Source organism: Carassius gibelio, chromosome A17, assembly GCF_023724105.1.
Source record: "Carassius gibelio isolate Cgi1373 ecotype wild population from Czech Republic chromosome A17, carGib1.2-hapl.c, whole genome shotgun sequence".
Lineage (NCBI taxonomy): Eukaryota > Metazoa > Chordata > Actinopteri > Cypriniformes > Cyprinidae > Carassius > Carassius gibelio.
In genome coordinates this window covers 2975309-2990782 of record NC_068387.1, presented here as the reverse complement: position 1 = coordinate 2990782, position 15474 = coordinate 2975309, and the positions used below count along the sequence as shown (strand labels likewise).

At 34.3% G+C, this 15474-nt stretch overlaps 1 protein-coding gene across 4 annotated transcripts in view; it reads left to right on the top strand.

Annotated features, from left to right (window-relative positions):
* LOC128031376 (myelin transcription factor 1-like protein) overlaps positions 1–15474 on the top strand; it is a 149183-nt gene that overhangs the window by 55460 nt on the left and 78249 nt on the right. For 3 of the 4 annotated variants that reach the window (XR_008188083.1, XM_052619593.1, XM_052619594.1), the window contains 3 exons: positions 4179–4289; positions 6822–6870; positions 7031–7064. Coding sequence is in view for 3 of the 4 variants with exons in the window: in XM_052619593.1 (XP_052475553.1) it covers positions 6822–6870; positions 7031–7064 (83 nt within the window). In the remaining variant the exon portion in view is untranslated. Of the gene's footprint in view, positions 1–4178; positions 4290–4384; positions 4469–6821; positions 6871–7030; positions 7065–15474 lie in introns of those variants that run through there. The other variant, XM_052619595.1, reaches the window with a different exon arrangement.

The following is a 15474-nucleotide window of genomic DNA, read 5'->3' as shown; positions in this document are numbered from 1 at the left end:
ACAAACTGAACCAGGCTCATATGGGTTGAGCAGACAGGGTTAACGAGACACAGGTGCAAACAATAAGTGCTGATGAGTCCAGGCAAAGGATTATGGGAAGTTATCAAGGACACTCCAGCTGGTGATCGTGACACTAAAGGCTTTTGAATATTTTTTTCCATCTTATATTATATTTAAAGACATTAAACTCAAATATACTGTACATCTGATTAATATTGAACAAGATGTATAATGCATATGTTAGTTACTGCATTTCCTCAGCTATCATGGTAAATAACTTTTGGAAGGAACAGCTGCTAAGAACATGGAACATTATATCAGGATTGTCTCGAATTTAATTAAAATCTATGAAGAAATTCAGGGGACCTGTTACCACAACTTAAATAAATGTTTTTTTTTTTTTTTCATAGAATATAAAATTGGGACAATCTTGATATTATGTTTCACGTTCTTAGCAGCTATTCCTTCCAAAAGTATTTTACCATGGTAGCTGAGGAAATGCAGTAAATAACAGCAGTATGAGGCTTCTACATCTGATCCGGTTTTGTGTTTGAGCGTGAGCTGATTTCAGGGGAGTATGACGGACCCTCTGTGTGTTTCACTAGCATACATAAATCACCCTCACCGCAGTCAAGCCTCTCTCTCTCTGTTATGACTCTCTCTTTGTTATGGTTCAAGCCTCCTTTGCTCTTTTCTCTGAGGATTATCAGAACAAAACTGAATCGAATGCAGCTCAGCAGAATAATAAGGCATTCAGCTGCCTGGCCTGACACTTGGCGTGTAATTAAGGGCCTGGTGCTGCCGTTTGATGCCAAATGAAAGAAAATGGCCTCGCTCTCTCCCACTGATTGCTGCCTGGCATCTTTCACCTGAGTTTTCCAGCCGTCCCGGCATTGTGCAGCCGATTGTGAGTGTTTGGGTAATTGCTCTGTGAGTGAATGACGGCTCCTATAGATTGCATGGCACATGCGTCGCTGCTCTCGGGAAAAGTACCACAGTACAGTCTTTTAAAAAAAGTACTAATAGTACTTTACATCCAGAACAAGATTGGCTGAGGTGGCTGATAATATATGCTATTTAGGAACAATTTGCAAGAACAGGATGTGATGCAATTGCGATGGAGATTGGCAACTTTTTTCTTTGTGTGTGTGTGTGTGTGTGATTTATTTTATTTATTTATTTTTTGCATTTTTGCAAAATTACATTTTTAAGATTTCGTTCATTTCCAAGTTTGGAATGCATCATTTTAAAATTCTCTGAACTTTCCAAGCTGTGATGACTGTGGGAATCCTATTTAAATCATTGTTTTAGGACTTTAGACGAAAATCAAACCTAAGATGCATTCCAGCAAAGGGATTCCCAAAATAATATTCAAAACCAGCTTCTAATTAAGACAACCTCTACACAGCCTGTTCACGTGTTATTCCTCACATGTTCACATCAAAGAACCTCAGATGACTTCACAAATAAGACCCCTCAAATGCAGTTTCATTAAATATTTTACTGCTGAATAAAATGTGTGCTTTCTCTGTGTGCTTGTTATCGTGTGTGTGTCTTTGTTCATTCGGTTGTGATCAACGTGTTCAGTTATGAACAGGTCAGACAGTCTAAATAAGACATATACTGTACACAAAATAATCACAGAAAAAAATTATGAAACAAAAAACAAGTTCTAGCCAGCAGTTTGGCATGTTTATGTGGCTTCCATTATTTTATACTATTGCTGTCCAACACTGTATTAGGACACTTGAACGAGGGAGTGAAAACATGCAAGGATTTGGGCTCTGAATGTGTCAGAAGGCATAATTTGTGCTGTTTAATTTTTAGTAATATTTTAATATTTCACTTACTGGACTGAAGCAACATAAGTTTACTTGATTATCCATGAAATAATGTAAGCACATAAAGAAAAGCACGTCAAATATGCACTTCTTTAACTGAAGAAAAAAAAAGTGTAAAATGTTGGACACTTCATGCACTTAACAGTCGCAAAATAATCTTTTAATACAGTAGAGTACACAGTGCATAGTTTTAGTGCATTTGTAATTTGGGAAACAAATTTGGGCTCACAGTTGTACAGCTCATCTGAAATTCTGACATTTACCCTCATGTCATTCCAACCGGAATGGCAAAGTTTGGCAGATATTCAGACTGTATTCACATAGTGATAGGGGACCATGGATGTCAAGCTCCAAAAAAGCAACATACTGGTATCAGCTCAGTATGTTTCAAGCCTTCTGAAGCAATATAATAAGCAAAAACCAAAGCTTATTGACAGATAATCATCTCCTCTTAATTTGTCAGTTGTGTTGGTGTTTGCTGGTGGTCTGCTGTGAAGTCTTTATGGCCAGTTCATCTTTGCTGTTGTTAATTGATCATGTTTCTTCATTCCAATTAGGAACTTTTGGATTAAGAGGACATTGGTTTCCTTGATCAGCACTAGAACTGCAGTACTGTTTCTACCCCTTTTTTTCCAGTTCAAAGACATTCATTTTACTGGTTTGTTTACTTAAAATGGATATCAACCTGATTCTGAAACTGGTCAAAAATTTTTGCATTCTATGGATCTCAAATGATATTTTCCCATTAGCCAAATCTTTGGATTAGTTAGTGGACCCCACACCTCACTGGGCTAAATGCCATTTGTCTCATTATCTCATTTTAAAATGCTCAGACAAATTCTAATTGGAATCCCTAAAGGCATTTGTTTTTTAACATAGAAATTGTGCAGTTATTCTCTCAGTTTAGGTTTGAAAAAAATCGATTATAAGGCCAAAATGATTGAGGAACATGATTTCTTATTAATATGAATTGTTTTATTTTATTTTATTTATTTTTTTGACTAATTTGTTTATTATTTATTGTTTAGTTTTATTCAGTTTTTTTAAAGGGTGTTTTCAGATGATCAAAAGTGACACTAAATGCTTGATTTCAAATAAATGGTGTTCTTTTAAACTTTCCATTTATCATAAAATCCTGAAAATTGTATCACAGTTTCCACAAAAATATGAAGCAACACAGCTGTTTTAAACATTAACAATAATCAGAAATGTTTCTTGAGCAAAATATTAGAATGATTTCTGAAGGATAATGTGATATTGAAGACTGGAGTAATGATGCTGAAAATTCAGCTGCACATCACAGGAATAGATTACATCTTAAAATATATTATAGTAAAAAACAGTTATTTTAAATTGTAATAATATTTCACAATACTACCATTTGTACTGTATTATACAGTAGATCAAATAATATAAAATCTTAATAAAAATGTGATTTCTGTAATGAATTATTTTATTTGAAAAAAAAAATGTATTTAAATCAAGAGCTTAATTTCTTTCAGATAAAATCCTGTGTGTGTGTGTGTGTTTTTAGAGAGCTTTGACAGAGGAGCACTGGCGGAGAGCCCTGCAGCTCTGATATTAAGCGTGCTATCAGGCTCCCGGAGGGGCCCTTCATTGTCCCACCACACTCCACGGCAGCACCACTAACACATCATTTGTTAGCGCCTGCTTCACTGGTTTTAATTAGTGTCTCTGAATGTAGCCGCACAACAGAGGCTCGAAAAAATCAAACGCCACTGCTCCAAATTTGTTTGTACCTGCTCCAGTTTCAACCACACAAGTTTCTATCTTCACACAGCCAAGCAGACAAGAGCTGTTTGAGTTCCTCATCTTCCCTCAAAATATTTTCTCTGTCAGTATAATATTGTCTGCTCCACAACCTGGCAAATGACATGTTTTGCAGCAAACACAATGAAGAAGGTGTATTTAATGTGCCTATCCCTGCTGGTATTGAAAATGTAACATAAGACAGAAACTGTGTGTGATTTGTGAACATGTGGTCTATAATCATTTTGACTGGAAAAGCAGAATGAATGTGAAATAAAAGCAGTTCCTCTGTCTCAACTGCGGTTTATTCCTCCTTTAAACAGAACTGGCGAAGGCAGAATTAGCTGAATCTGTCGTATTCTAGATGGAATGGGGAAATAAAGCTAACGAGCTAAAGAAAAGTCACATTTCACCATTGATTTTGGTTAACTTGAAGCTGAGAGTGAGAAATGTATGTGTGGAAGATATTAAAACTGCTACGCCGCTGCATGCTTCCCAGTGTAAATGTGATTTGCAAGCTTATTTATGTCTATAGTTACAGGTTTATATCTTTTTTTCATGTTTCAGAAAATGAAATTGGAGGAGGTGTAGTTACCTCTTATCAGTCGTCTAACAGAGAGGGCCGTGGGGCAAACAGAGGTCTGAACCAAAGAGCAATTAAACCGGCAATTACATCAGGTACCACTTCACACATCTGACTTTTTTTTCTGTCACAGTTAACTGTGGATTTTCTGCTACTAGCAGACTTGAACATGTCCCTCATCTGCCATTGGTTGGACAAACAGATAGTCCCGCCCTTCACTCATGCCATTGGTTGAGCCAATGCTGCTGTTTTGAGCTTATCTGCATACAAACAGGTGTGTATTCAGAAAGCAGGGTTAACTTACCGTGAACTAAACCCTGAACTCTCTGTTAATTAACCCCAAACCTTGCTTACTCGAGGTATGTTGTTCCAAAAATGTGTCCAGGAGTAAGTTAATTCAACTCAGAGTATGTTCCTGATTAAGACTCAAGACATTCTCAACAGAGCGATGAATCGACGAGTCACTATAGAAACAGACGCTAAGAAAAAGCGCGCCAAGCTGTTTCTTTCTTCTTTTGTTCATTAGTTGTTTATATGCTTAGTGCATATCGCCACCTTATTGATGACTGTGCATTTTTTTTTTTTTTTTTCATTTAAAATTGTATCCTTGAGAGTGTGAATTACATTGTTTGTTTTATGCTAATTATATATAAAGTCATATCAGATATGTATTTTGATTTAGAATTTACACATTATAGAAAATGCTGATCCATTTGTGAGATAATAGAAAATGTAATAAATAAAATAAGTAAATAAATATGTATAAGTTAAACATTACCTTGTCATAATGTTTTATATTTTATACAGATAACTCTTATATATGCCAATAAAAGAAATAATCATATTAGAATAATATATTGCCTTATTTATTACTTATATTAGTGCTTCCTCATTAACATATCAAATACATATAGTCAGGTGCGACTTATTTATCAAAATTAATTTGACATGAACCGAGAGAAATGAACCAATAGAAAACATTACCGTCTCCAGCCACACAAACACAGAGCGCCCTCTCGCGGCTGGAGACGGTAATGTTTTCTCTTGGTTCTTGGTTCTAAATAAATGCGACTTATAGTTCAGTGCGACATATATGTTTTTTTCCTCGTCATGACGTATTTTTGGACTGATGCGACTTATACTCACTCAGGTGTGACTTATAGTCCGAAAAATACGGTATACACACACACACACACATATATATATATATATATATATTATAATCTTGTGCGGTATCTGTCACGCCCACCGAAGGCTCGCTGAAGTGAACTGTCCCTGGAACAGATACTGCTCCGGAGCAGGTTAAGTTCAGAGAGAGTGTAACTTTATAACATACCCTGAAAAGTGACCTCCGTATTTGGAACCGAAAGTTGAGGTTATCCGCTTACTTACACTTAAACATACCCGGGTACATCACATAACCTGCTTTCTGGAATACCCCCCAGATCAATGTTTTGGGGCAAAGCACTGTTACAATTTTTAGGAAGACAAATTTGAAATGACTTATTTTGCACATCAAGCTATCCACCTTACTTTAATGTAAGCCATTTGTAAATGGAACAGTTCAGGCTTCCATTATTTTACATGTACAAAAATAGTCCATTCTGCTTCTTGATGTTGAAGACTGGTATTTAGTATAATTTTATTAGAATGTATTATCATAATCATAAATTCTCTGGTTTGTAAATAGTTTTACCATTTACTGGGCTTTGTTATTCTTGTAGTTATTTATATACAGCAACTACTGAATCTGAAATTTTGCACATTCACCAAAAAAAGGAATGCTAAATAAATTGACATGAGTATCCCGTTTTATAGGAATGGTCCACTCACAAATTTAAATGTTTAGAAAAAATCTGTACCCTCAGACCATCTCGGATGTAGATGAGTTTGTTTCTTCATCAGATTTGGAGAAATGTAGCATTGCATCACTATGTGCACAGTGAATGGGTGCCGTCAGAATGAGAGTCCAAACATCACAATAATCCACACCATTCCAGTCCATCAGTTATTGTCTTGTGTGCATTTTACATTTTAATTTTAACTTCAAAGTAATCCATAATAACACTTCCTCCAGTGAAACAGTCTTGTCTGAATTAAGATAGAAATCTGCACAGATCAAGCACCGTTTACAAGCCGAGAACAGTCTAAAACAGCTCTAAATAAATGTGTGAGTGGATATTGATGTTAGAGACAACAAATAGACTTTTTCACTTGAGGAAACATTATTATGGACTGAGGACTCACATTTTGGCAGGAATTGATGGTTTGAAGTTAAAATTTAGTTAAAAAAAGTTCGACCTTATTGAATTTGTTTCGTACAAACACATACCTTTTCAAGTCACAAGATGTTAATTGTTGGACTGGAGTGCTGTGGATTATTTGTGGATTATTGTGATGTTTTAATCAGCTGTTGGGACTCTCATTCTGACGGCACCCATTCACCGCAGAGCATCCAGTGCTGAGACACTGATGCAATGCTACATTTCTGATGCAATTTTCATTTCTGGGAGAACTATTCGTTTTAGTATTTTAAAATAAAAACATTTAACAGTCATAAATATAGGTTTATGTTACAAATAAAAGTGTTTATTAAAAACTTGTATTGTTTTTGTGGCTCTCTGCAGATGGAGGTGGATGTAGCAGATGAGAAGCACCATCGCACATGCTCAAAAGGTATTCTCCTTCCATCACTTACACATAACACACAGATGTAATGTGGCGATACGGTCAGACTGGTCTTTTATTTGAGGGGTAATCTAATCTTCCTCTGCCCTTTCAACTGACCTCCCACATCCTCTGTCTTCTGTCTCTCTCTCTCTGTGCTCCTTCACAGTTCCCCTGGAGCCAGCCATACAAGAGCTGTTCAGGTCAGTGTTTTTACAGATTGAATCACACACACACACACACACACACACAGACATAAACCCACAGGCTGGCAAAGAGGTCTTTACCTGGATAATAGCTGCCAATAAGCAGTGTTGTGATCACGCTTTCCTGTTCTGCCGTTTTCCTTCCATCTGTCAAATCCATTTGGGTGATGATAATATAGTGTCACTTTGCTAAGCTGCAACTATTTGTCTGTACAATGACATATGGCTAATTTCTGTCAGAGCCAAGTAATACAACGATTTCCAATACACACTTCCAAACCTGAAGGTCGTTCTAGACTAATGTGACACTCTACAGCATTTTCCCAAAATGGTGTGAGAACTCTACACCTCTAGTTATCATACATTAACATTAACAAATATACTGGGTGCATATTGCCTACTATTATTTGTTTATAGAGCTAAACAAGGCTTGAGGTCGACAGCATCTTTTTGCAATAAATCATGAGTGGTTTTTTTTTTATAGGATCAGAACTTCTTCACACACTTGGCATCCTAAAAACAATCTGGTTCAACCTCAGTATTTGGACCAGGACATTCTTGCAGACATGCTTTCAAAATGACTCGGATGACTTTGTTCTTTATACTGTGAACACTCTGAATTCTTTAACCAGTTCATTTGTTCTGGTTGTCATAGTTCAAGTGAATTGAGCTTTGGTGATTTTAGCGAGACTAAGGTCATGGGTTTGATTCCCAGGGAATGCATGAACTGATACAACTGAATTAAATTGAGCTGAACTGAATTACAGTGTGTTGGTTTGTATAAATGTATCTGTCAAATCATAAATGCATTAAATGCAAATTAAAAAAATAGAATTTTTATATCAAGCTACTCGAAAATCATGGTTTCCTGTTTAAATCTGTTAATTTCAGTTTGTCTAAAAGAGAGTTTTATTGTGGGTTTCGTTCATTTTTATGGTGTAGTTTTTTTGGTTGTTGTTAGTACCTAATTGAGAACAGAATGCATATTTTACATTGCAATAATCATTAAAGACTTTCAAAGCTGACCTTAATTATTTTAAGTAAACTACATTAAACATTGGCTAAATTTTGTATTATTATTATTATTTTAAGTAAAAATTTGACTTTTCTATTATAGCAAATTTAAGTTTTGTTTATGAAATATTACATTGACCAACATTAATTTTCTCAATTAATACGAGCTCATAAAATACTGATGCATTTCATGATTTCATACAGTAAATGTGTGTTTCTCCAAGTAAATAAATTTTAAGTGATACAAATTACATTTCACAAGGACTTTTTAGTAAGCATATTTCTGTGCATTTCAGTCCTATTTACATGTTTATAGTCCAAAATGCTTTTCAAGCTCATAATTTACCAGCTGGAAGGATGACATACTTGTCCAGCATTTTAAGAAGAGCATTTGTGTCTTTGTGCCAAATGCAAACACGGCCAGCAAACAGTCTCCATCTCTGAATGGACATCTGTTGATGGATTTTTGTCTGACAGCTTTATATGTTTGGCCTAAAAATGTAACTAAAAAACATTCGGGAAACCTGCATGCAACAAATAATGGCAGAGAGCTTTCATTGTATAAATAAAATATATTTTCACTTTTAGCTTTTCTTAGTTTTAGTGTCTAAATTTCTTAATTATAGGAAAAGGTAAAGAATCAACAGGATTTTCATAACTGATCTTCAGTGACCCTTGTCTGAATCACACCTGACTTCAGCATCTGACAGCTGGTTTGATGGTCACTGGACATTTGATGGACAGCTGGTTCTGTGCTGTATTGATTGGCATTTTGGAGAAGAAAGCCTGGGAATGAAAGGTAGGGAAAGATGTAGGTGAAGATTGCATTACTGTGCACCAGCTCCCTCTCTTTGATGTCACCTTCACCAGCAGCTTAAAGCAGATAATTAAAGATAAACAAAACAACGGTTCAATCATTACTATCAGCCTCTCTCTCTCTCTCTCTCTCTCTCTCTCTCTCTCTCTCTCTCTCTCTCTCTCTGTTCCTCTATCTTTCTCTTTCACGCTTCAGATAATTTCTTCTTGAGCTGGTGGCTTCTCATTTGCATGCTTATCAAAGTGTTTTGACTATCCAACGGGAGCTGCAGTGCTAAGGTGGGATCATTAATATGTTAATTAGTCCTTTTGACACTTTGCTTAAGCTTGTGTACAATGTGCTCCTCATCCGTGACTTCAGTCACATACTCACTGAATGTGCGCACCCTCCATTAATCCATTCGCCTCTGTTTTATGGCCAATATAAAAACTTACACACACACAAACTTATTAATTGAAGTAGCCACTTGTAGGCTAATATTCCAGTCTCCAAAATAATATTGTTATTAGCCTAATACTGTATTGCTTATGCATTTATGATTTAGGTCTTTTTGTTGGAGAGTAGCTAACTAAAAGCAGTGACACTATTACCTCAAGGGATTGTCAAAAACGAAGATTTCATGTTAATCTGTTGTTCGTTCCTGAACTAGACTTCACTTGGGAGCACCAACCGACACAATGATCCCCTTTAACGTTTAACATTTCATATCTTAGACATTTGTGCCATACTTCCACTGGTGGCAAGCAGCTATAAAATGAGCCATTAAAACCCGTAACACACATTTGACAAAAGCTTGCAGTGATCTAAACTCTCAGACCGCCTACTCAGATTCAAGATTACTCGTTTCTGTTCCCCCGCACTCAGTTTACTCGCGGCTGAATGACTGACACGGCTTCGCTCTTGTAGCAGGCATCAGCGCAGCCGTCTGAGGGGGCTGTGGAATTACAGGAGCCTGCAGACAAACGGCTCGTCTAGCAGACCTTTGGCTCCGTGAGAAGATGAACGAGGAACCGATCTAAACTGAGAGGTGGGGGTGCTGACAGGAACAGGTAGTCATCTCATCATGAGGGAGATTAGTCACACCCTCCTGCCTGGCCCGACCCCAAAACCCACCTCATGTACCTCATGAGATCAGACAGATGCAATTATACAGGTGCTGTGTAACCATGGCGACACAAAAGTCTCCAGTAATTGTGTGTAAAATGGTTTGCTTTCCTTCTAGATTCACATCTGCAAGTATATTCTGTAGAAGCAACACAGCTTATGGGTGAATTTCATGAAATGTGTCCAGGTAATATTTCATGCTGAAATCAATAGACAATATTAAATTTTGATTTTATATATATATATATATATATATATATATATATATATATATATATATATATATATATATATATATATATTATAAGCTTTTGTGCATTGTAAAATTGCATTGCTACTGTAAAGCAAAAATGAATAGTTTTTTACTACAATATAGTAAAAATTACTGTTTAAAACACTGAAAAATAGAAGTAATTATAAAAAATATGCATTATGTTTAAAAAAAAAACGTATTTGAAGGAGAAAACTGCTTAATTGTCATGACCATTATATATATATATATATATATATATATATATATATATATATATATATATACTGCAATAGAGTTAAAACATAGTATCACACTTATTAAAATATTTACATTAACATTGTAATCTTACATTGTAACATTGTAACATTGCATTGGTACCATAAAGCAATAAAACTGTATGTATTTTTATTTGATTTTATTATTATTATTATTAATTTATTAATTTGTTTGCCTAAATGTCATGAACATAATGTCACAATGCAGAAACAAAGAATATAGACAGACACACTATTTTGGGAGGGTTGAAATGTGACCTTGATAAATTATATTTTTGATGGAAGAAGGACAGGGATTGGATTGGGATTAGGTTTAGGGTTTGAACTGAGCAGTTGAAATGACAGAAATCACAAATCTTCTGTCTGGACTGTTTGATGAAGATGCGGCAAGATGACAACACACCAACACACAAGACTGACACACATTATTCAGCGTTGATGGAGACCTCGCGCTAATGCACTCACACACATGCAAATAGCTACAGCAGCGTGTGACATCAATGTTTTGACTGACATTTAGTGTCTGGGTTGCACAAGATGCTCCATAAAAGAATCATGAGCAAATCTGTGGAAGCTGAATAACTAATGTGGGGAGAGGTAAAAACAAAGCACGACTGTAATTATTTGTTAATAAGATGCTGGAGCTAATGAGGAAGCTACAGTTTACAGCCTGCCTCTTTTTTTAGGCATTCTATCAGACAGCTGAGAGTCGACTTTACAGGCTCCTTTTTGCTTTATATAAGCGCTGTTCCAAACCCTAGACAGATGTCTACCTAGACAGCATATTAAGGCATCATGGGCAGTAAGATGTGAATTCTTCCTTCTTGATATATCTGTCTATTACTCATAATGACGCCATTTCCTTATGTTTGGAAGATGATGCAACAATGCAATGCAATGCAATGCAAAAAAAATAAAATTAAAAAAATTAAAAACTTTTACTAAAAAGAGTACTTTTAGAACCGATTTCAGGTTCCAGTGCACTTGAGCTGATGCCTTAAGGTAGCAGTGTATGTAGACAACAGAGCAGCACCCTAGGCTTTGTAACTGAGCCCTAGTGTTTTATTACCAAACCAAAACCAATCACATCTTTACATTTACATCTTTCATGTAGCCGTGGCTTTTTGAATAACGGAGTGTCACCCCATATTACAAATATCCCACTATACTGTCATTTATGGTTCATCTGCTGTTCGTACGTAAACTAGCCAATGATGGATTGATATTCAACCGAACTGCCTGAACGCAAAGTAATTATGGGAACAGTAAATAGATTATTGATATTGCTTATATAGTGTGTGCCAGCAATGCGCTGGTGAAATGGATACGCAGAGCAAAACCAGATTAGGGCTGAATAATGTGCGTAGCTGAATAACTGCATAAATACTCTGTTGCTGTTGTAATGATGTAAGGCAGATATGGGTGGGAGAAATCAGCTTTCTTATGCACACACAGCTTTCTGTGCAGATTGTATTGGTCGAGGTATTGACTGTTGTTGGAAAGGTCATTTATCCTGTATAACAGTCGCAATTAATATTTGGACTTAATGCAATGGTAGTACCGTGTGTTTTGGACATGTACCACCAAGAAAGCACCATGGTATGCAAAGAACTTTTCAGAACAATGTAAATAGTGAATAAGCAATTTTATAACTTATTACATTAATAGGGTAATAACAATGTACTAACCCTGAACCTGACCATTAACCTTAACTTATTTATTTATTTATTTATTTATTTTTTATTTTTTTTTTGTAAACAAAGTTTATTGGAGTGCATTTTACAAGAACATACTATTTCAGGTGTTATACTTGCCATTTGTGAAATTAAAACTCATTATAGCTTTTCATTATAGATATTATAGCTTTCTTTTTCTTATAATTTCAGTTAATGGTAGTTCATTATAATTTTCATTATAATTTTGTTAAAATTTTAGTAAATTGTTTGTGTTATTTTTTTATTTGTTTAATATCTCTATATGTTTTCCCTTTTTTATTATATTTTTTTATTATTTTAGTATATCAAGTTTTACTAATTGAATATTATAACCATTTTTTAATTGGCAACTAGCTGAAATAATATACATTTTATCTCCTTTATTTCAATTTCAATTAACAATTTTTATGGTTTTAGTTTTAGCTTTTATTAATATTTCAAATAATTGTTTATATTTATACTTTCAGCTTTCATTTACAGTTTTGTTAAAGTGTTGGTAGTTTTGTTGTGTTTTTTATTATTATTTTATTGTTTTTAATGTTTATATATATTTTACCTTTTTTCAGTTTCAGTTTTTAGTTATTTTAGTTAAACTAATTGTTTTTTTTTTTTTAACTAAATGTTTTTTTTTTATGTTAACATAAGTATAACTGTTTTCTTTTTTTCTTATATATTAATTTGTTTGCTTGTTAATTATAATAGCCCTGAATTAAAGTCCGTGCCTTGGCCCAGCATGTGCCCTGTTTTCTGGGTGCTCATGTGGGATGTTTGAGTTTAAGTCTATTGGCTAATTGTTTTTCTGATGACCATTAGTGGTTGTTTTATTGCAGGTCATTCTTTTTGACCTGTTATTTAATTGTAGGTATTGCTTTTTTGTTATTTCCCTCTTCATTCAATCACTGCTCTTTTCTCCTAAAGAGCATGAATACATTCATTTCCATTGCTGCAGATGGACTGAAATAATTGTATTTTCTTGGCTCAATCATGTCGGGGAGCTGAAGTGGAGCATTTTCCTCCTCATTTGGATTCCGCGGACGGTTTCAGGGTTGTATTATTCATACCTTGACAGATAGCATTGCTAAAAGCATTGGCACGCGGCCAGGCTGGCAGGGCTGGATTTCAGGTGGACAGACGGACAAACTGGTATGATAGCTGGGCGCTGGACCTTTCTAGCTGGGACAGAAAGACAGAATAAGAGTGAAAAAGAGAGACTGGTCTTCCAAATGAAAGCTGGGACTGACGAGCTGGCTCATGGCCACCCAAGCCCTCAGTCTTAGCACTCTATCAATAGAGCTAGTCAAGCAGCACTGAGGTACATTAATCACTCACAGACCCTCCTGTGCTATCACAGCCCACCACTGCAAACCACATTTACATATTTAATGGAGGCTTAATATGATTGAATGACTGCATGGAGGAACCCAAATTGCATAGGGAGGTCTACTAACAATAGACAGTGTGCGGTGTCTAATCAAGTGCTATTGTCAGATATCTGTAAAGGGGGTCCACTTCACATGAAGCCAAAATATTCCATACTTTCAAGGGAAGGCCACGTTGTACCTTTCTATTCTTCATAGTAGTTGTATATTCCAGGTTTTTCTGCGCTTTTGGTGTTAGCTCTTTTTAAAAAAAAAAAAAAACTAGTGAGCTTCATCATATGTATGTTGCATATAACATTTCCATCCATTAAGAAATACACAGTTTTAACACAGACAAGCTTGTAAACTTAATGCGATGCGTATTTGTCAGTCATACATAAATGAAATTGGTAAGATTTCTTAATGAATGAATGAATGAATAATGCATGAATGTTGTGGAAACTATTACATTCATTCTGGTAAAAAGTATGAATATGGTTAAAATATATGGCTAACTTGCATATTTAAGATGCAATACATAATATCAAATTATCCATATTAATATCTGTAGTCGATACTGAATAAATGGGTAATATAATATTAATTTACTCAAGTAGTTTTCAGGAACTGTGAATAAATTACAGAACAAATTCCTGCATATTATTATTATTATTATTATTATTATTATTATTAATAATAATAATAATAATAATAATAATAATAATAATAATGTGGCTATAATAAAATCTTCAACAAACAAAAAAGAGATGACCTTACATAAACTGTGATTAATATGTACATACAGTACCTCTCAAAAGTTAGGACACAATGCTATTTTTTTTATATTTTTGAAAGAAGTCTCATATGCTCGTCAAGCCTGCATTTATTTGATCAAAAATACAGAAAAGAATCAAAAGTAATATTCAGCAAGGATGTATTAAATTAATAAAAAGAAATAGCAAAGACTTTTATTGTTATAAAAGGTTTAGGCAACTTTTTAATCATCAAACAATCCTGAAAAAAGTATCACAGGTTATAAAATCAATTTTAAGTAGCAGAACTGTTTGTAACATTGATAATAAATCATCATATCAGAATGATTTCTGAAAATCATGTGATACTGAAGACTGGAGGAATGATGCTGAAAATAAATTATATTATAATGTACAGTAAAATAGAAAACCATTATTTTTAATTGTAATAATATTTCACAATATTAATGGATTTTCTTCAAATGATGAACTCCTGGGGTTCATGAACCATAGTTAATATTTATAACTATTTAAGATTTGTTTTTGTTTATGAAATTTCCATCCATTGGGATTAAATAATTTTAAACACAATAAAATTAAAAGAGTGATCAGGACTGGTTCTGTATATTTGGAGGCCCCCGATAAACAGCACTTGAAACAAACATGACTCCTAACCTTAAAAATGTAAAAATGTTTTAATATATTTTTACCTGGGTCAAAAGTTTGGACACATCATTGTTATTATTTTATGTTTTCTGAAAGAAGTCTCTTTTGCTCATCAAGTCTGAAATTATTTGATCAAATATATATATATATATATATATATATATATATATATATATATATATATATATATATATATATATATATATATATATTTTTTTTTTTTTTTTTTTTTTTTTTTTTTTTTGAGCAGCCATGAGGCACCTACACCTTGTGTATGTGGAAATAAATGCAAATAAATCCACTTGTATCAAATTTGACTGCATACTTTTAAATAATACACTTTTACTTACATATAATATTATCATTGCTAAAAATGAGTACGAAATAAGCAGTTAATTTAATTAGAAAGGCCAGTGAGCAGAATTGTCATGAGCTGGTGTTTATTTAAATATC